Genomic DNA, 20,304 nt, shown 5'->3' with positions numbered 1-20,304 from the left:
GACAGTTTTTAAAAAATAACAACTGTTGCACCCTTAATTCCTGAAAAGCTCACATTTTGCAGAACCAAGCTTTTAATCTTATCGGCAATGTGTGCCACCCGCATCACGTGGCTGATGGAGAGTCCCAGTGAGTGTGTGAAAGGCGGTGGAGGTTGGTTGGGTGTGGCCTGGTAGCACCCATGACCCCCTCCGTTTGTTTGTGTGCCTGTCTGCTAACCTCCACCAGCATCCAACGGCTCATTGGTCACAGTTTGCTGGGAGGGGGGAGCGCTGGAGGATCAGAGGCTTAGAGGGAGGGGCTGCAAACCACAGACAAATTATAAACCCTTCCCTAACACAGCTGGTCGCACAACAAGGAAAAACATCCTCTTCAATCGAGTGTGCCAGGCAGGAAAATATGATACAAACTGCAGAGTCCAACCTCCTGTTTCCCCCTTCACACTGGGTGGAGATTTAACTGGAGCGGCTCTCACTCAGTCAGTTTTTCCTGTTTCTGTAAAGTTTTTTAAATGCACAGGTGACTTCATGACTCTATCGTGGCACCTGCTCCAACAGGCTGAAAAATCCAAAATGGGAAGCATTTCCTTTTTCCTCCCCCCTCTCCCGTCTTCTGGCACAGCCTTGGAGGAGCGGTGACAGTGGCAGCATCTGGCGAGAAAACTGCTGAGTTCTCCAGTTTCTCTCCAGTGCTCGCTAAGTCTGTGGGTCCGATTTACATTTTTGGAAAACCAACACAGACCAAAATGTTTGGCCCGGTTCACCCCTCCCACCGAGGAATTAAAAAAAAAAAAATGGAGTCAGGAATTCTCTCTTTTCTTTCTCTCTCAAAAAAATCAGACAAGTTCTCTAAAAAGAGAAGACGGGGGAAAAAAAAAAAAAAACTCTGAATGGGAAAAGAACAGATGAAGGGGCAGAGAAGCGCAAAGAGTGACCGAGGAGGAGGAAAAAATATCACTGGAGGGCAATTATCTGGGCTATTTCTGGAAGACTGCTTTTCCATCCTCCAGTAGGGATGGAGGGAACAGGGAGGGTCTGTTTGGCAGCTGGCTGGAGGAGGTGGAGGTTGGGGAGACAGAAGGAGGGGGGTAGAAAGAGAAAGGAGGAGGAGTGAATGAGTGCATGGGACGTCTGAACCTAAAAACTGTCCAGTACAGTGAGTACAGCAGGGCCCGGCTGTCCCTGAAGGGCCGGGTTACGAAGAATACAGAGCAAGAAAGGACAAGAGGGAGGGAGGGATGAGGGAGAAATGGAGTGACGGAAGACAAGATAACAGAGGTTAAGAAGCCAAGAGAAGAAAAAAAGACAGAGACGAGGCCCAGCGCTGGAGAGACACGAAGTCTGTGGTTTAATTTCTGAGCAAAAGCTCAGACTGACTTAAGCAGATGATGCAGGGACAAAGAGGACAGAAATGACTGTCTTGTCTGTTGATCCAATATCCTGAGTTCAAACGGAACATAAATAAAGAAATTCATGAAATAAAGAGGGGCACAGGCACATGCATTAGCAGTTTACTGCAGGATCCACAAAAGCTTGTAAAATAAATCAGAGGTCATGAGATGAACATAAAAATAGGAACGCTGACGACAAACATAGCTCTGCTACACAAAATAATGTTCATTTCGCAGATGTTTCTCAAATCTCAGCTTTTTCTTGAGAAATACTGGACAATAGTTCAAATGACTACGTGCAGTGTGAAAGGCGGTGGCTCATACCGACGAACCCACACAGAAATATCACCAACTCTGCAGGTCCCCTCGGCTTAACTGAGCGTTTTAGCTTCTGTCAGCTTATTTTGTTGGTTTGCGGCCCACAACGTACGTGTTTTGGTTAATTCTCACTGCTAGTGATCAGCGCTGCCTCCAGCCAGAGCAGGCAGCTGCTTAAATCCAACGCACGCTACATGTTAAGTCAGATAACTCGCTGGTGAACATCCAGCAGCTAAAGAGCCAGATGTATTTTTGTCAGGGTTTACCAGAACTTAAAGGAGACTAACTTAAAACGATTTTTAAGTTAGTTAAATTTTTAAATGTTCATTGCAAGAACCCAACGAGGTTATAATATGTCGATGTTTTGTTTACAGCTTGTTCTGCTGCCCCCAAGCGGCCAAAGGAAAAAAAAAAAAAAAGGAAAAAAAACTGCCTTAAATTATATTTTTAACAATCAAGTGCCTTCAAATTTCAAAACACTAGCTCAGTGTGTCAATGTATTAGTTTCAACAATTTATGCCAGGTTTTGTGCTTTCCTCCAAAAGTTGTTTATGTTAAGATAATCAGACCCAGAGCTCTCAAAGCATTCCTGAGTGGGCGTTCAGACAAAAAAAAAAAAAAAAAAAAGGCAGTACTGCGTTAAAAAGACGAAAACAGGCGATGTCGATGTGGGCGTGTTGCCGCAGGCACAGGTGAGGATAGTAAATGTGATTCAGGAAACACAGTGCCATCCGAGTTCGAAGGCTAATCAGATGCCAGAATGTTCTGCAGTGGTTTTCGATACTGTGAGACGAGATTTTACAACTCTGGAAAGTTACAGTATCATGGTGACGGTCGTTTTATCCCTGATTTTGACAGAGGGGTGAACAACAGAGATACAACAGTCGCATTAAGTCATCTAACACGATGCGTGCTTGTATGTATTTGATTGGCCCTTGCAGTACGTTCAACAGGACCTCAGCTGTGTAACAGCTAGAGGGTAATGTTTAGATGAAAAATGCCTTGTGTTTGATTCAATGTCAATTTGAATACCTGTTTCCCCCTTGAAAATGGTTTGTGGCCTTTGAAAATACAAGGAAAAATGATTATGACTACACCGGGACTTTACTGTTCTATCCCCTACAAAACCTGATATATTGTATTTTATAAATATATTAGTGTTGTCAGTAAACCAAACCAAAAGTTTATACTGGTTCCAGCTTTTTTAAGATCAATGCAATTGGCCCCCAGTCTTCAAAGAGACGCTAGAAAAGTTTGCGCAACCGTAAAGACGGTTCCAAGCAGAACTTTATCCGGATGCCTGTTAATTAATCCCCCAACTAACTTTTGCTGGTGACAAAAGCTCTGTTCTCCAAGGAAGACGAGAGGCCAAGCAGCAAAAAAAAAAAAAAAAAAATCATCTCTGACCTTTAAAAACAACAACAGGTCAGGTTATTGTTTGTCGTAATAGCTACAACTTTCATCCTTGCCGCTTTCTGTTTACTCAAAGTCGTCTCATCAAACTCGCCGCAAAGTCATCGTACCAATCAATGCTCAATTTTCAAGTCCTGCAATCAAACTTGCTCGAGTGGAGCGCAGCAAATTAACACCATGTTTTGTAAAGTGCGATCACTTACAGCGCAGTGATCAAGAGAAAAGATGAAAGAGGAAAAAAACGGGTTGGGGAAAAAAGCGACGGAGAGAGCCCAAGAAAGACAAAGAAGTCGTTAGTGAGTTGCAGAAGCCCAAAGCTAGAGCAGACCTGATGGTGCAGAGTGATACAACAGGCCTGCAGCTGCTGCTGAAGGCATTTAACTATGAGACACAGAGACACAAGCGGATTAGAAAAGTAGGCGAGAGAACAGAGGACAGGCGGAGGAGAGAGGAGGAGGTCGAGAGAGGAAAAACAAAAAAGGAATAAAAAGTGGGATGAAGTAGATGGTGAAAATTGGGGGGAAAGAGGCTGTAAAAGAAGATGGAAAAGGGAAGGAAATGGAGGGGAAACAATAAGGAGACAATGGGAGGAGGCGAAGGTGAAGGAAAGATGTGGTGAGGTAAATGGGGGAAAAAGCAGTGATGGAGAACGTGAGGGAAGAGATGGTGAGAGTTGATGAACGGGGGAGAGGAGATGACGGGAGCAGGATGAAGAAAATGAGGAACAAGGAGGTCGGCTAAGGCAGACCTGGAGATGGCACCCCACAGATAAAGGCTATTTCCACCAGTAAACAGATTTTTTTTTTTTTTTTTTTTTCCCCCATTATTAAGAATCAGAAAAGAGGAAATACTCAACGACTGATTGCAGCACACTCGACAACAGTGAAGACTATAACTAGAGTTGTGACAGTGGGCAACCTCCGATGTCACACAAGAACACGAATTCTTGGGTCTTCCTGTAGCCAAACAGAAACTCGCTTAAACGCACTGACGTTGTTCATTTATGTTGCAGTTTCCACAAAAAAAAAAAAAAAAAAAGGCACAAACACAGGAAAAATGCTGCATTCGGATGAGATGGGGAAGAAAGCCAGTGAAATGGATTGTTATAAAATAACTAACACTGACGTCATAGCGTGTGCTAAGTCACCGTTTTCAGAGCGTTTTTAGAATGATTCTCTCCCCACCTACATGATGTTGACAGCGATGCGAGGGTCAAACATGTTTTGAAAGAAGAGCATCCACTCGGTCAGAAGGACAGTTTTAATCTTTCAGCAACACATATTGCCTCGTCGTTTTTCTTCCGACCGCCGGCACCACAAACACTGGAGAGTCTGCGACACTGCAGACTCCCAGAAACTGTGCGAAAAGGTCTAAAAGGAAACCTCACAGAAATCCCCAAAGCGCTTGCTAATTTACGGGTCGGACACCTGACCCCCCTTTACCTTACTTATTGGGAAGACATGTCAAAGTCTGTTGGTCCATACAGTGGACATTGGAACCGGGCCTGAAAGATGCTGTGGATGCAGATACTGTAGGTCAAGCACACTTAATAACTTAATTTTTTAAACATGTGATCAGATAATATTAGCACATCAGCATGGAGGGTATTCAGATTTATGCTTTGCATTTTAACTGAATTCCATCTTTATTACAGTCTGTAAATTCAGTACAATGAAACAACATAAAAACTGACAGCAGGATGTACCAAAATGCAAAACACAGCCACAAAATACTAAATCAATGTCAAAACTAAAACTGCAATGAACAAAAACGTGCAGGATCAAGCCATAGTTTATTATGCCTACCTATCTCACAGTAAAACAGTTAGGAGCAAGTTACGGACCAAATGCAGTTCAAGCGCAGAGCAACGATCGGACGTTGCTGCAAAGAGCTACGGAAGAGGGGAAAATAGCAAAAAGACAACTAGAGAAAAACTCCGGGCTGGTCTTTCAGAGCCTGATGCAGAGCGAGAGCCCAAATCTACAAGAGCAAACCCTCGAGCGGAGCACTGGGAGCAGCCAGGAGCCTGGAGGAGGAACCGGGAGAGGGAGGGGAGGCGGCAGCAGCACAATGCCTCAGTGTAGCCCCTCAGCGAGGCCTCGAAACAAGGCACAATGGCTGCACTGTCAGCAGGCCTTCTCCTGCACTTTCATAGGTCTCCCTGACACCAGGCCTCTCCCCTTTTTCAATAACCAGCACAACAACCTTTTCAGGGGCCGGAGCAACGGTCTGCTCCTCGACGGACAGGCTGAAAGAGACCATTCTGCGCTCAACGGTCGCCGGTAGAGATGGTTTTTGTCTTTTTTCTGATTTTTTTCATTCCAATGCTACCACTGACATGCTGTTGGAGAATGGGAGATTATCACCATGTTGCTGCTCGCTAGGCCGTGGGGCATTTTCTTGTTCCTAATGGCTTGTGGGTAGAGCTACTGAAAACTGAAAAACCGCAGGGGTTGAAAACACTGTTGTGCATTCAACGTGACAAAGTGCAGAGTTCAGCGATTTCTGGAAAAATGGATGGAGCGACTTTCCATTCAGTAAAGGAAAGAAAAATGAAAGAGCGTGGCTGGAATGAATGATTCAGAGCAGAGATCACCATCAATGATTCATTGACAAGACAGGCATGCATTTTAAAAATTCAAACAGGTACGAGCACTTCGTGAAGAGCGTCCATTCTCAAAAACACGAGACAGGGCTTGTGCCAATGAAGCCCCTCTTCAAAGAGATCAGAGCCAAAACATGCAACTGGAGATGCTCTTTCATTCATGGAGCATGTCGGCTTTCCAAGGAAGAGATTTGCCATTCTGGCAGCAGCCATTAGCCAACTGGAGCAGCTCAAATCCAGCAGCCCCTCCAGCTCTCAGAAACTAAAATACATTGTTTTCAATTGATCGATTCATCGTTAAAGTCTATAAAATGTCAAAAAGTAGTGGAAAGCACCCATTCCAAGAGTCTTAACGTGACTCTAAGGTGATTGCTTTGTCTGACCAATAACACAAAACTCAAAGACATTCTATTTAGAAAGACAAAGATTAAAAAAAAAAGAACTAAAACTGCAATAGTTAATGTTGACTAATTGATCAATCAACAAATCGTTTGTCTGTACTATGTCAGTTCATATTCAGCCAACCATTTCCTGACAGGGAAAATAATCAATGACATGTAGTGCCACAGTTAAAGGGAGAGTTACAGCGAGTCCAGTTGGTAGACTAGTAATTACTTAGTTTTTATTCATTCTCAAGGAGTCTGGTAGACATGAGGTGTAAAATTAGTCTAAAAGCATTTTATCATATATGAAGAACATTGAGTTTCCTATAGTAAATTAATTAAAAACGGATATTTCGTGGAAATACGTTTATTTGTTTTCTTGCCGTCAGTTAGACGAGAGGCTGAAACTGTTCTCGTGTCTTTACGGTAAATATGAAGCCAGCAACCGGTTAGCTAAACTTAGCACAAAGACCATTGGTGGGAAGTAACTAAGTACATGTACTGAAGTACTGTAATTAAGTACAATAACAGTATTTCCGCTCTATGCTACTTTATATTTCTACTCTGCTACACTGTGCTGAGAAACACGTAATCACCTTGTAAAATGACGGATTTCTACAGATTAACTTCCCTAAAGTTTATAATGCAGGTCAAATTAGCTCAGCTTTGACCAACCACAAGATTAAAGTACATTACATGTGCATCAATAGTGACCATCCCATAATAAAATAACATAACACCATTATGCACACCGAGTGCTTAAATGTTGATGCTTTAAAATACGTGCTGTTTCCAAGACTTTTTTTGCTTTGGCCCGAGTGAAAGGTTGAATGCAGGACTTTTCCTTGTAACGGTGCACTTTCCCAGTGTAGTATTGCCATTTTTCCTTCGGTACAGGATCTGAACGCTTTTCCCAACCCCGATGAAAGACTGGAAACCGGGAGGAAAACAAGGAGCCTGGCCGTGCAGCCGACCTCAGCATGAGCTGGGGTTAGAGCAGAGGGTAAAACCCGGGCAGGCTGTCGGTGTGTCACGGAGCTAATTCCCCACGCAAAGCAGAAATTCAAGCTCACAATCGCGTGTGCGGACGACTGACCTTGTCCACCTGTTTGGACAGCGGGAGGGAATCGGAGCAACGTGCCGCCCCTTAGCTCAATACTCCATCACTGAATGATCGACTTCATCATTCAGCGTATTTGGGAACGTCGAGGATCCACCCTAATAAAGCGTTTTCATTTCGCCATCCGAGCCCGTGTGCTACTCTCTGTCCTTGAGGAGGATGAGGCCTCATCCGGCAGGCGGACACTCTGCCGGAGTGTCCTCGAGCGAGACGCTGCATCGCTGCCAGCCTCACTGCGCCGAAGCCGACCTCTGACCTGCCCGTGGAGCAAAGGCAATTTCCACACAACGATCAATAAAGTATCGCGTTGCCGTCTCCTAAATGGGAAGTGCTATAATGTGTCATAATTTGTGTCATCAATCATGCCGACGGAGTAGGTGAGTTTTCCCCTGAGAAACCGGGTTAAGCATTGACTTTGGTCCGGATTGAGAGTGTGTGGGCTCGAGTTTTCAGGGTTCTTTTTATTTTGGGAGGTCTTTTGTTTGTTTGTTTTTTTATTTTCTATTTCTGTTATTCAGGTTTCTTTGTATTTCCATTGTTCAAGGGTTCTTTAGGTTTTTTTTGTCTCCGTTGTTCAGATTCTCTCTCTTTTTTTGTACTTTATTCCATCTTCAGTTTTTTCCTGTTTCTTTTTCTCTCTTTGTGTGTTTGTTTTTCCTGTTTCTTCTGTTTTGTTCTTTTGTGTGTGGGTCTTTTTTGGGGTTTCCTGCCCCCCCCCGCGCCCCCACATCTGTGTTTCAGGGTTTTTTTTCGTGTTTACGTTTCTCAGTTTTTTCTATTTTTCAAGGTTTTTATTTTATTTATTTTGTTTTGGTTTTTTCAGTTTTCCTTTTTTGTGTTTTTTTTCCCCCTCAGGTCTTTTGTGCTTCAGTTTTTTCGTCTCTCTATGTGTGTTCTTCACCGTGTCCTCTTCTTCGTATTACTTTGTGTATGTGAATCTCTTTCTCAATTGTTCAATATTTCTCTTTTTATTGTCTCTGTTTTTCTAATTTTTTCCCATTTCTTTTTTCAGTTCTCTGTAAAAACGTGAACTTCCAGTGGATAGTTGGCAGGTTGTACGATAAATAATAACACGTGACAAAGACACACATAATTACAAAATAAATTGTCTCCACGCGCGCGCACACACACACACACACACACACACACACACACACACACACACACAATGTCACACACAGATGGCAGAAGAGCTGCCACACGAGGCGCTGGCCTGGCAGTCGGGAGGCGTTTGGGGTTCAGTGTCTTGTTCAAGGACACTTCGACATGTTGACAGATGGAATCAGAGACTGAACCTCCAACCCTGCAATTAATGGAGGACGTATTCCAAACCCAGAGCCACAGCCACCCAAATACAGCTTAAATCATCATTAGCACAACTCATTTGATAACAGCTTAGTTAAAGAAAAAGCTTGGGGTTTTTATTGAAGTGAACTTCTGTCTCCATGTCTCCCCTTCATATTTGTTTCCATGACCTGTTTTCCACTCTCACAGGCTTTGGCCTAAAATCTTAAGGCTCTGTTATGTGTTTGTTCTCTTGTTTTTATCTGTGTTTACATCCCCTGTCACATTGCGGAGTGCCTCGTGACAACCCCATTTTGTTAGAGTGTTTTATAAATACATTTTATTTGACTTAAGAAAGAAACTGGCGCTGAAAAGAATCCCAACTGCATGAAACAGCAGACTTATCAAGCTCCTCACTGGGTCTGAGACCAAATACGGTGCGATATCTCAGGTTTACGAAGGCCTAGCAAACTGCAACCAGATGACTGGAACTCAACTAACCACAGAACGAGGGAAGGGGGGAAGGCAGGGGGTTTACATCCTCTTAATCACTAAACAGATGCCTCTATAGGACTCCTATAAAGCTTCAAGATGGAACCTAAAACCAACATTAACTCAAAGAGGTTAAAAAAAACACAGCCACAGGAAACCAATTTCCCCCAACACCAAACAAACTGAAAAAGCCCCTCAGCTTTTCTCTGCACTGCATAAAACCCATTAAGTTCATGTGAAAGGCTCGGTGTGGATCAGTCCTCTGAATGCATGTCGTGAAAGGAAGGGGGGAGAGCAACAGCCGGAGACAAATCCTGGCAGCGAAGGTGTATCTCAGGGAAAAAAAAAAAAAAGAAAATCCCACAGGAGTCTGTCCTCCTGTCGCAGGTGATTATTCTGGGCCACAGGAGAAGTGCCACCTCATCATTATGGAGTGAAACCAACGTCACATGCCATGAAAAACAAAAACGGGTGGATCTGACCATCCATCTCGCCTTTGTTCAATCGAGCATCTGTTGTTTACACTGAAGATTATTCAATGGTTTGAGGCACTGATGGGGGGCTACGAAGCCCCAAACGTAATTAAATATGGATTTATGTACTTTAGGTGGTGTTTATCAGGTGTATACTCCAGGCCGACATGACAGGTAATGGTGTTACCGAGAGGAAGGTACACACTGATCGAATTTAGAGGTATTTAAGATGACAGGCAGGAAACTGTTTGAGAAATGGCTGAAACATTTATTAAAAATACACCAAACACGTTATTAATTCACCATCCAGACAGCATTTCTGGAAAAGGACTTCCTATGGCTATAACAACAGCTGGTGTCTTTAAGAGGTCAGTCCCTCATGACCTACACATAGAGCTGTTTAATATGCTCGCAGTACGGTAGAGACTCATTCGTAATGTCATCAGATTTAATGCTACAAAGGGTAATGTACGGACAATTAGCTGTAGGGAGACAATTTGTATAAAGCCTTTTGTGTCTCCCGAGGGAGCAGCGTAAATTCTGATAAGTGCTCTCTGATGTGACTTCAGTCAGCGTTGGCTGGGTTTGAGGACTACAAGTTTGAAGAGTTAAAAAAATCTGGGAGTGTGGCGTTAAAGAAGAAGTGACCTCGTCTGACCTCTGTAGCCCGCTCCTCATCTCTCCTCAGCTGCAGGCTACACGCTCCGGGATACATTAGCCACTACTAGCATAACACATCCAAATATCCCATTGAGCTGATGGCGTTTGACGGTTGCATTGTGGGGAATGTAGGCAACTTGTTTTGACAAGGAAGAAAAAAGCAGAAGTACGGTATCTCTGGTTTTGCTCGCATCAGTTTTGATCTTTTCCTTTAAATTGTCTGAGTCCGACAGGAGTGCAAAGATAATTCTATGGAGTTCTCTTTTAAAGGAAGCACTGAGGTCACTAAAAATTAAAAATAACCCTCACATAAAACCTCATATTATGCTTCTAAAAGATCTATCAACACTTAAAATGTCAGTTTGGAGAAGGCAGCAACCTCCACACTCAGTTACTAAAACCCCATGGATAATAACCTTTCATGACATTTTTCATTTAGAAACCATCAGTAGCAAGGAGGAACGGTGCTAAAACCGAGACCATTTCAGCCTGGCAGTCTGTTTCACTCCAAGGAGGAGGAAATGTGGTAGGACTTGACTGTACTTTTTTTGTACGTACTGTATGTAGTCTTATGTCCCTGGGACAACAAAAGATCCTGGGGTTGGGTTTTGGTTTGTGTGTGGGTGAGGGGCGGTGGGGGTCGCCTTTAGGATAATGGTATTTGTTGTGTATTGTATGATTAATGAAAGCAAGTATGAAACATGCCTCCCACCAACCTTTTTCCCAGGGTGCTGAGTGGGGTGCTGAGGCTCAGTCCTGCTCGTATTGGTTTGCGGTTGCGCCCAGTCAGCGTGGTGGCAGACAGTTCCTTCTTCGGCGACTCGGGTTTGCGAGATGGGCTGGCGCCGGGTTTGATGTTGAGGTCCTTCAGGACATCGTAGTTGATCTTGGAGGAGATCTTCTTCTGCTCCAGCATCTTCTCGATGGCCTCGTCAGCGGTACTGGCTCGGATCGGGGGACGCCTCTTCACAGGGCCTCTTGGCTGGTACAAACACAAACAAAGTTTACAGTTTGTTGTTTATTTGGTTCTCATTAGTTGTTATTTCAACAGTAACTACTCCTCCTGGGGGTCCATATTGAAGCTTTTGGAGGTTTTCTTTGATTAAAAGCCAACCAAACACCATCCTGGCTGTGACTGTGTAAACACTACATTGGAAACGGGTCATGATTAAGGCCTTGTAGTCGATCCATCTTTACTAAATTTACTCCAGATCTACTCAGCAGATGGTCAAATGTTATCTGGAAATAATTTTGTCTTCCTGTTAGACTATTTAGGTCCCACAGGGGAAGGCTTTGCCCTCTCAAAATTAGTCTAACTGCAGACCACCGAAGGAACATTTCTGCAAGCTAATTCACAGCAGAAGACATTTCAGTAACCAACATTTATCTCAATTGTGACACCGGGCTGGGGTTATCACCCAGCTTCAGTTATTCCACATTCACCTTGACCTCTCTCAAAATGAGTGGCTACAGATCAGCAGAGTTTCTCTTTACTGAAAATGTAAACTTAAAGACACATTTCATACATCTTAAATCTCAATAGTGTCTTCACAGATTTGATTTGAGGCAATTTATGAACCAGAAAAGGGCGCCCACTTTGTCACGCATAAACACAACCAGGTTGCCCCTCGTGTTGTTTATTTATTCAGTCGTTGGTGACAGGCTGCTGCTGGTTGGATCAGTGCTGCCAGGAGGCTCCATGTCTCATTAGATCTCTGTTCCACTGCAGTTAATCCAGCGAGTTAAACCCGGTGTGCAGATGTTGGGTCTAACAAAGGGTCTGCGCCGAGCCAAAACAAGTAATGGGAAATGAGAGGGAACCAGTTCCACAGGTCTGGGGTTAGGTTGTCTGATTATCTGTTGTCTCACAGTGTCACTCCATCTCTGTGTCAGTCTACCTGACTGTTTAAGTCTACTGCCCAACTGTTTTCCTGTCTCTCTGACCATCTCTGTCCAACCTCTGTCTTAATACTAACACATTTTCTTATTCGTTTTTTGTATCAGCACAGTTAACAAAATCATTAATTAAATGTGAGAATGTGTTACTTTTCTTGGTTTTATATCGCTGCAAATTGAATATCGTTGGGTTTTGTTCCAAACAAGCAATTTCAAGACATTTTGAAAATTCAGGTGGACATTTTTCACAGTTTTTCTGACATGTAGCGTAAAACAACAAAAATAATAAAAGATCATCAATAATGAAGATAATCATTAGTTGCAGCCTTAGCAACTTTCTTGCAGGTTTTCTTGGGGTTGCAGATTTTGTGTAAATAACAGGTAGAACCCTCAGGTCAGAATACTGGTTGGTTTGATAACTTAAGATACTCAAAATATGATGAGAGTCATGTGACACCAGATCTGAATGGTATTTTTTTTACTGCGGTTTTTTAATTCTCTTACGGCCTGTTTGCCCATTTTCTCTCCGACGGATCAACTGTCTAGATGCCAGACTTAACCTCTCTCGGTCAGTTTTCACTTCTTCTTCCTCTGAGACCGTCTCAGACTGTCTGACCATCAGACAGCGCCAACAAACCCGCCCACCCTTATCTCAGAGTTTTTAATGCTGACTGCTGTTACCTTCTTTTCTTTGTAGATCCCGAGCTCTTTCTCCTTCGCTATCTTCGCCTCCTTTTCTGAAAAAAATAAACAGGAACCAGCCTGAATATACAAACTATGAGATAACAATATCAATACAATGCTGTGGGAAGTCACAACAGGCCACAAGCTAAACGCTGGTGGGTTCAGTTGGAGGTTTAACTCTGTTTGGCTGATAAAACACTGAAAGGCACATTCTGGGACAAACCAGCCACTGCATACAAACACAAAGGCTAAATTCTGCCTTGAAACACAACCAGCACAGAAATAATGTTGCATCCTGAAAGTACCTTTCTGCTCTTTGAGGTAGTCTGAGTTCTCCGCCATCCAGAGCGCCGTCTTGATTTTGACTTCTCTGTCATCCAGCAGATACTGCGGAGAGGCAGAGGGACCAGAGGGGGTCAAGGAGAAGAAAACAGTGGTCAGACCAGAGCTACTGCTAGAAAAAAAAAAAAAAAAATCTTTCGCTAAATGTTGTCTCACTTAATCTCACATTATATCGTGATCGCCTGTACAATGTAATGCAATTTCTTATGATTAAGAGCTGTCATTGCTTAATTAAGAACTAGGGTAATTTTATAGATTATATATTTTACATACTAATGCCACCATCCAAGCAGAGGGATCCCTAGTTGATGGAAACATACTGCGACTGATTTGTGTCCTTGTGTTAATCAGACAAAGCCGAGGTGCAGTAAACACAGTACTGCTGACAACACGTCAAAAACACTAAAGTCTCGGAAACCCGATACCTAAATCTTAAAAAAATAAATATATAACTCTTCTAAATTTGTTATTTGTAATCATAGAAAATGTGAAGATTTTCTTACATTTGCGTCAAAATGCACACTGATATAAACGTGCGTCCCATGACTGTCTTTATTCCGACACAGATAATGTCTTTTGTTACCTTAGCGTGTGAATCTCTGTGTGAATCCCTTTATAACCTGGGTTATGAAAAGTGATCCATAAAAAAAAAAAAAAAAAAAAAGATTAATTTTATGTGCTGTATTACTTTTTCATTCTATAAGTGCAGTAGCTCAAGAGGAAAGAGCAGGAATGATGAAAGATTCCCTTCTCCCACTGGTATTCCCTTGGTCCTTGGCCCATGACCAAACTTTCCACAAAATTTCACTGAAATCTGTTAACAAGTTTCTGAGATCTCCTGCTGGTTAACAGTCCTACAGAAAACCTTTTACGACACTGTGCAAATTGCAGTGTAAGAGGTGAAAACAGAGGCGGGAGATGTGAATTTTTCTGAGCTCGTAAGGAACCCGCGGGAGAAGGAATTCAGTCCAGCGGTGAGAAGGGGGGGGTTCTTCCCTGATGAGCGTTTAGGAAGTTGAACATTTTCGGAAGCTTGCGTGTAAAGACTGAATGGCGCTCGTTAAACAGCAGGTACGTACCAGCTCAATCTCGCTGTCATCTATCCCACTCAGGTCCAGCTCCCCGCTGTCAGCGGCACCATCTGTCACAGACAAAAATCAGAGCGGACACACACAGAAAAGTTGCTGTAATGCATATTTTTCATGGCAGCTTCAACGTCCCAGAGGGGTAAAAACAGGAAACAGCAGCTGGCCAAAAAAAAACAAAAAAAAAAAAACACCTCCCACATTTTGCTGCATCTGTTCCTAGTGGAACATCTTCCATCGGGGGTTAATCAGCAAATAAAATGCACTGTGACTCCCGATAAGACGTTAATAGGCTTAACTCGCGTTTAAGCCGATCTACCTTAACATACTTTCTTTTCAATTACGATACGCTCTCTAGATTGCGGCCCGCTTTATTCTTAAAACACAGAGATGCTGAAACGGCAATTTGCATTTTTCATGCTGCGGCGCTTGCGAGGCCCGACACGCGGTCTCCCGCTTCTACCTGTGTCTTTCTGCGATGGAGCTGATTGCAAGAGTGAAACAACAGACATTTTAATGTGTTGGTAAAAGACAGAGGCGGATGAAATCCCCAGGTGTGCACGCGGTTCAATTCTGGAAGAGAAAGGTTCACAGAAAATCTAACTGGCTTTGATAAAAGAACACAAAAGATTTTTTAATGTCTTTTACAGGCTTTGACAGAAATTCAGGAGCTTTCACTCCAACGATCCTCTACCTTGATTAGCGGTTCTGGAACAAAGGGTGACTCCTCTCTGGCTGCCTACAGACATCAGATAGTCAATCAAAGAGAAAGGATGGAAAGCGCGGTTTTATAGAGGCAGCAAGCAGCAGGTTTATAGGAGTCGCTCAACTTCTGTCGGCTTTCTGCATTTGACATGTTCACAGCGGCCCTCCTTCCTCGAGTTCGAACTCCCGGCAGGCCCGCACACAGGGGATAGACAAGGAAGAGGAATAACACCCCTCCTCAGACAGTAAAAGGTGTGTTCGCTGCACTGCTGAGGCGGTGGTGGGGCGGGGGACAAAAATCTAGTCAGCCGATTGCAGCTTCCTTAAAAAAGAAAGCCGCTCCAGAGGGAAGAGACAGGTCAGTCGCTATCTGTCGGGCCCAGCCCTCTAAGAACTTCCTCTCCGTGAAGTGTGAGGCCGAGATAAGACTGAGACAAGCCCTGGGAGAGATCGGCAGCTCCGGGAGGCAGAGAGGCAGCGAGACTAAGAGCTGATAACACCCGTCCAACCCCAGAGAGAGGAGGGGGGTGGAAAGGTGCAATTACTGAGTTATTATTCAGCCGCCGCTTTGATATATCTACACTCGCTAATGTGATCAAACCCATAAAATTGTTCTTGGTGAGCGTGCAGAGGAATCTGGAGACTTAAGGTTCTTTTTATTACTAAACAGAGACTGGAAAGCCCAGGAGAAGGAGGTGAATGTCATGTGACAAAGGTCCTGGTCTGGATTTGAGTCCAGGATGTCAGAGTTACACGCAGGGCTGGGTGGTGTTTGTCATTTTTTTTTTTTTTATACCAGTGCTGGAAACAACAGTATCAGTTTCAGCAGTAATATCAAATTATACCGTTTTCAGTTCCTTTGTCTGTGAGATATAAACATACCCCAAAAAAAATAAACCAAACTTTCCCAGTGCATCAGCGTTTAAGCCGCACAAGTTTTGCCTAAATAAAACAGTGAGTTACATGCGTGTTACACATGTGATCAAAGAGTAAGTCAACTAGTCCGAGACTACATCTGTACCGAGCCGCCTGACTTTAAAACGCAGCTTTTGTATCAAAACAACGAATAACGTTCCCGTGTCTTTCTCGTATAAAGAGCCTTCAGTCAAACGCCTGAACAATAGGAAGAAAAAACAAACAAAAAAACCGGTAAATCACTTCTTATTCATTCTCTACTCATTGGTAAATGACAAACTTCATCATAGCCAACATCCAGTACGGAGTTTGAAGGGCAACCAGGTCAACCTCCGTTCAGGCCCCACCTGTTCTGTGATCACCTGTACTGTTGCAGTTCAGCTTTTTCTCATCACCATTTGTCTGCCACTTCTTTTTCTGTTTCTCTCTTTTTGTCTTCTTCTGTTTATCCAGGTTGATGAAAAACCTTGCACTGTGTGTGCTGACATTTATAATATGTCGAATGCAACTGAGAGTCGTCTTCTTTTGTTTACGGCCGCGACTGGGCAGCCTACGTTCAGTTTTCCCCTGTACTGAAACACCAGGCCAGCGTTTTAAGATTTATACTCTGGAGACTGTTCTGGAAAAAGTCCGTTCCTTGGTGAGGAAAGGGGAGGACAGAGCGCTAAAAACTAAGACAAAAATATAACGTATGGAGGTTAGATAGCCAGTCCTATTTACGTACATGGTCATTCTGGGTGATCGATCCACCTGAATTTCTCAAAAACTATGCAGATTTCAGAGATGGTAAAGCCAAACGACACAGCGACACCTTAAAAAACAAAACAAAACAATGAACAGAACGTCAACCTTTTAACGCACCTTGAAGAGGCCCCTGTGAGCTAGAACTTTGTCGCAAACCTCAGAGAAATAATGAAGAACTTTTCATAAGACGTGAGCGCCCTGGTTTCTTCAAAGATTAAATCATCACAATTCTGACTGAATGGCTAAACTGGTCCCTCTCCACACTGAAAAAAAAACAAAAACTGACAAACCAACCGAAAAACCAACTGAGATGAAGGGACATGGAGGAGACTAAAAATGAGCAAATACAACAAGAACATTTTTGGATTTGTTTTGAAGTTCTGAGGACAAATCTTTGAACTGTGTTGAAATGGTCAGACCACTGTGCTGTGTCACACCACCACAGGAAATCCCCCCCCAATTTTAGACATAGACCTACAGTAAATCTGTGACAGGTGAAGGCTGGACTAAACGAATTGTCTCCTTATTAACAGAAAACAAAACATCTGCAGCCATCTGGCCTCCATCAGCGGAAACAGCTGAGGGCCACACTGAATGAGGACAAAATGGATTTACGTCGTCTCTTCAGAAGAAAGAGAGTAGCCGAGATTTACAAAACTTCCAAATCCTGGAGGAAAACTGAAATCGCCTCCCTGATGACCTAGTAAACGGTGGAAAACTAGGTTCCTCTTCCTGTCCAGGCTGACAGAAGCCTGAGGTCTTTTGGCAGCAGCTTAGTAACTCAAAGATCCAACTCTGCCTGCATATCAATACAGAAAAAACAGGATCCCCCCCAAACATCTTTTCGGTTTTTTGTTTTGAACAAACCTCTAACTCTTTACTGAGGGAAGGGGAGCTGTGAGAGGCAGTGGTTATAAAACGATCATTCTGACTGAGATCTGGACCAGTAATCACGACTGTTCATTCGACTTCGGTAACAAACTACTTTTGCTGAATTTTTCAAATTCACAAAAATGTCATAAAAGTAGTGCGTCAAAGTTTACACAGTATTTAAAGGGTCAGTTCATCCAGAATAAGCAAAAAACAACGATATTTCTCTCTTACTTCTAACCGTGTCTGGTGATGCAGATAACTTTTGGTTGTATTTATTTGGACTTTAAGAAATCTGTCACTATGATTCATGTCTCCCCCCTTTACATTTTACTTTGCTTTTATTTTATTTTATTTTTTAGGGGTACAGTTAAAACATTTATGCATCACTTCTGAAATCTGAAACTAACCGCCATGCATTACTTTGGCCTGTTGTTAATCTCCCCTCAGAGTTAATGCTAACTAGCGACTGCTGATGTAAATAATCTCCTCCTGTCGGCGATTTTCCATTTTGACCAAGCTAATGTGACGGGCACTGACTAAAAGTGAGCAGATGCTACCTGGATGTTTTGCACGCTTCTTGTTGCTAATAAGAAGGAGAGAAGAAACTAAAGATTAAATTTTTGCAGCTTCAAAAGTTACCAGATGTTTTGTCGAATTTTTCCAATTTGGCCTTCACAGCTTAGTGACTCGTTATAGTGCGACCAAACTTTGAACAAGGTTCCGTAACAGTATCGGGCTCGCAGAATTGAAAAACAAGATTTGAAAAAGCACGTCTACATAAACAATTTCACTGTCACCGTTGTTTTTTAATAGTGAAGTCTGTGGATTATCTGGAGTAACAGGGGCACAGTTTTTTGAGAAGACACTGAGGTGGAGTCAGAAATCTCAACCTGGGCAAATAAAACTAAAACTATCTGCTTGGAGAGAAATTGGCAAATTTGTCTGCCATGAAGCTTGTTGTCAAGTAGAGATAAAACAATTTTGACAATCAATTTATCTTTTCAGTGATTTTTCAAGAAAAATTACTAATATTTTCTAAATTCAGCTCCTCAAATGTGAATATTTGCTGCTTTTCTCTTCCATCTACGATAGTAAAATGTAAATCTTTGGGTTTCGGAGTGTTGCTCGGATAAAACAAAGAATTTGAAGAGGTCGCCTTGGGACCTTCTGGAATTTCACTGGCAACACGATGAATCGATTTAATCAGATGAACTGATCGTGAAAATGATCGTTAGCCGCGGCCTTAGTCTATTAAGTTCCCAACTGGCATGTAACCTTGATGATGACAATGACCTTCACCACGTGTTGAACTGACAAGTTGGTGACAAAAAAAAAGAAAAAGAAAAAGCAAAATTTCACTACAGTCTCTGCAGCGTGCACAGGATGAGCCGCTCAAGTTGTGGAAATCTGTTGCCATCCTGGTTCATCATTCCATAATACACCATCACCCGCAGCTGGTCGACAGTGTCAGGGAACTGACCGCAGGCCACATTTATGTACACTGGTTGCAGCATAACTATTTGTGCAGGTACTTCTTCAACCGATGTCCTCACTCGTCACGTCTTGTGAGCTCCTTCATCTGGCGTCACGGTGAGGATACTCGCGTTTGCTCGCAGCGGTGTGTTCAGCGGCAGTGTGAGAAGATGCCAAATTCAATTTCTTTTGACGAACACTGCAGCGGGGCCTGAAGATAAATCAAGTAAGAAACAGAGAAGGACGGCGTAGCAGCAGTCCGATCCCTCTGCGAGCCGTGTACCGCCGCCATGCCCGCGGGTTGTAAACTCTATCACCTTGTTGTCTCCCGGTCCTCACAGACAGGTAACCTGACGCCAGATTTACCCCTCTACCCCTCCCCGATTGCCTCGGAAATACCCCAAAAATACCACCACCCCCCCCATCCACTCCCCCCGTCTCCCACACATTGCTGTGTCCCAGGTGGCGGCAGGCCTGTCTGATGTGGTCAGGAGAATAAGATGCTTCACTGCAGAGGCTCTCTAATACCAAAGGAGAAAAAAGGAACACAAAGAAACCGAGAAAACGTGCCCCGCGGGGACAAACGCTAACAGGTGAAGGAGACGGCCTTTTGAAGCCGGCGAGGGAGGGGGAGAACAAGAGATTTAAAAGAACACATGAGGGGGAGTGAGGAGGGAGGAGCGAGAGCTGGTGAGTGAGGGATTCAGCCAAACACAGAAAGTAAGAGATATGGAGATATTAAAGGATAATGCTGGTTCTATATTTTTATTGCTGTTCACGAATCCCAGGAAAATACCAATTTGTTAGTTACTCTCTGAACACTTTCTTACTTCCTTGCTTCTGTCCGTGGCTCTCAGCCCCAAGCCCACTGCTTCCTATTCAAGATGCAAATCTTTAAAAAGTGGCACACAAATACATACTTTCATTATTTAAAGAGGCTCATTAATTTTCTACAACAGCTGGCCACTGCAGTTCTTAACAAACGTTACTCAAGCAAAAGGAGAGAGTGCATTTGTTGGGGACTATTTTCAGCAGCGGATTAATCCAGATTTGGTGCTCTAGTGGTTATTTGTGATGCATATGGGACTGACTCAAAATATCTTCACTGTAGTGAGGGAACGTCACCCAGTCCAACAGTGCAGGTTTGGATTTTTTAAAGCATTTTATCACATTAATATCCTTTCAAATCCCTTTAACGGATCTAATCAGGTTCAGCTTTCAATTATTTTACAGGTAACTAAAATTTATAAAAAATTGAAACTCAAGGATTCAATTTAGATTTTTAATCACCTTTTGTTGGCTAAGAAACTGCGGTTCAATCAACCTGCTGATTTAGTGTAGCTACGACCTGAAAATAAGATTAGCATGAAATGTTAAGCAAATAAATGTGACAAAACAAGGTCCATATATAAGCTTTTAAGAGCTTTTCAGTACATCTCATGGTCTACTTC

The 20,304-nt window shown here is 43.1% G+C and overlaps 1 protein-coding gene across 3 annotated transcripts in view; it reads right to left on the bottom strand.

The window, feature by feature from the left end:
• brf1a (BRF1 RNA polymerase III transcription initiation factor subunit a) overlaps positions 1-20,304 on the bottom strand; it is a 119,956-nt gene that overhangs the window by 32,492 nt on the left and 67,160 nt on the right. For all 3 annotated transcript variants that reach the window (XM_040136505.1, XM_040136506.1, XM_040136504.1), the window contains exons 13-16: positions 14,138-14,199; positions 13,022-13,103; positions 12,714-12,769; positions 10,853-11,118 (exon numbers count right to left, since the gene is read on the bottom strand). In XM_040136505.1, coding sequence (XP_039992439.1) covers positions 10,853-11,118; positions 12,714-12,769; positions 13,022-13,103; positions 14,138-14,199 — 466 coding nt within the window. The remainder of the gene's footprint in view (positions 1-10,852; positions 11,119-12,713; positions 12,770-13,021; positions 13,104-14,137; positions 14,200-20,304) is intronic.

The sequence above is a fragment of the Xiphias gladius genome, chromosome 10 (assembly GCF_016859285.1).
Source record: "Xiphias gladius isolate SHS-SW01 ecotype Sanya breed wild chromosome 10, ASM1685928v1, whole genome shotgun sequence".
Classification (NCBI taxonomy): domain Eukaryota; kingdom Metazoa; phylum Chordata; class Actinopteri; order Istiophoriformes; family Xiphiidae; genus Xiphias; species Xiphias gladius.
Note: the sequence above shows the minus strand (reverse complement) of the source record. Positions and strands in the feature narration are given on the sequence as shown.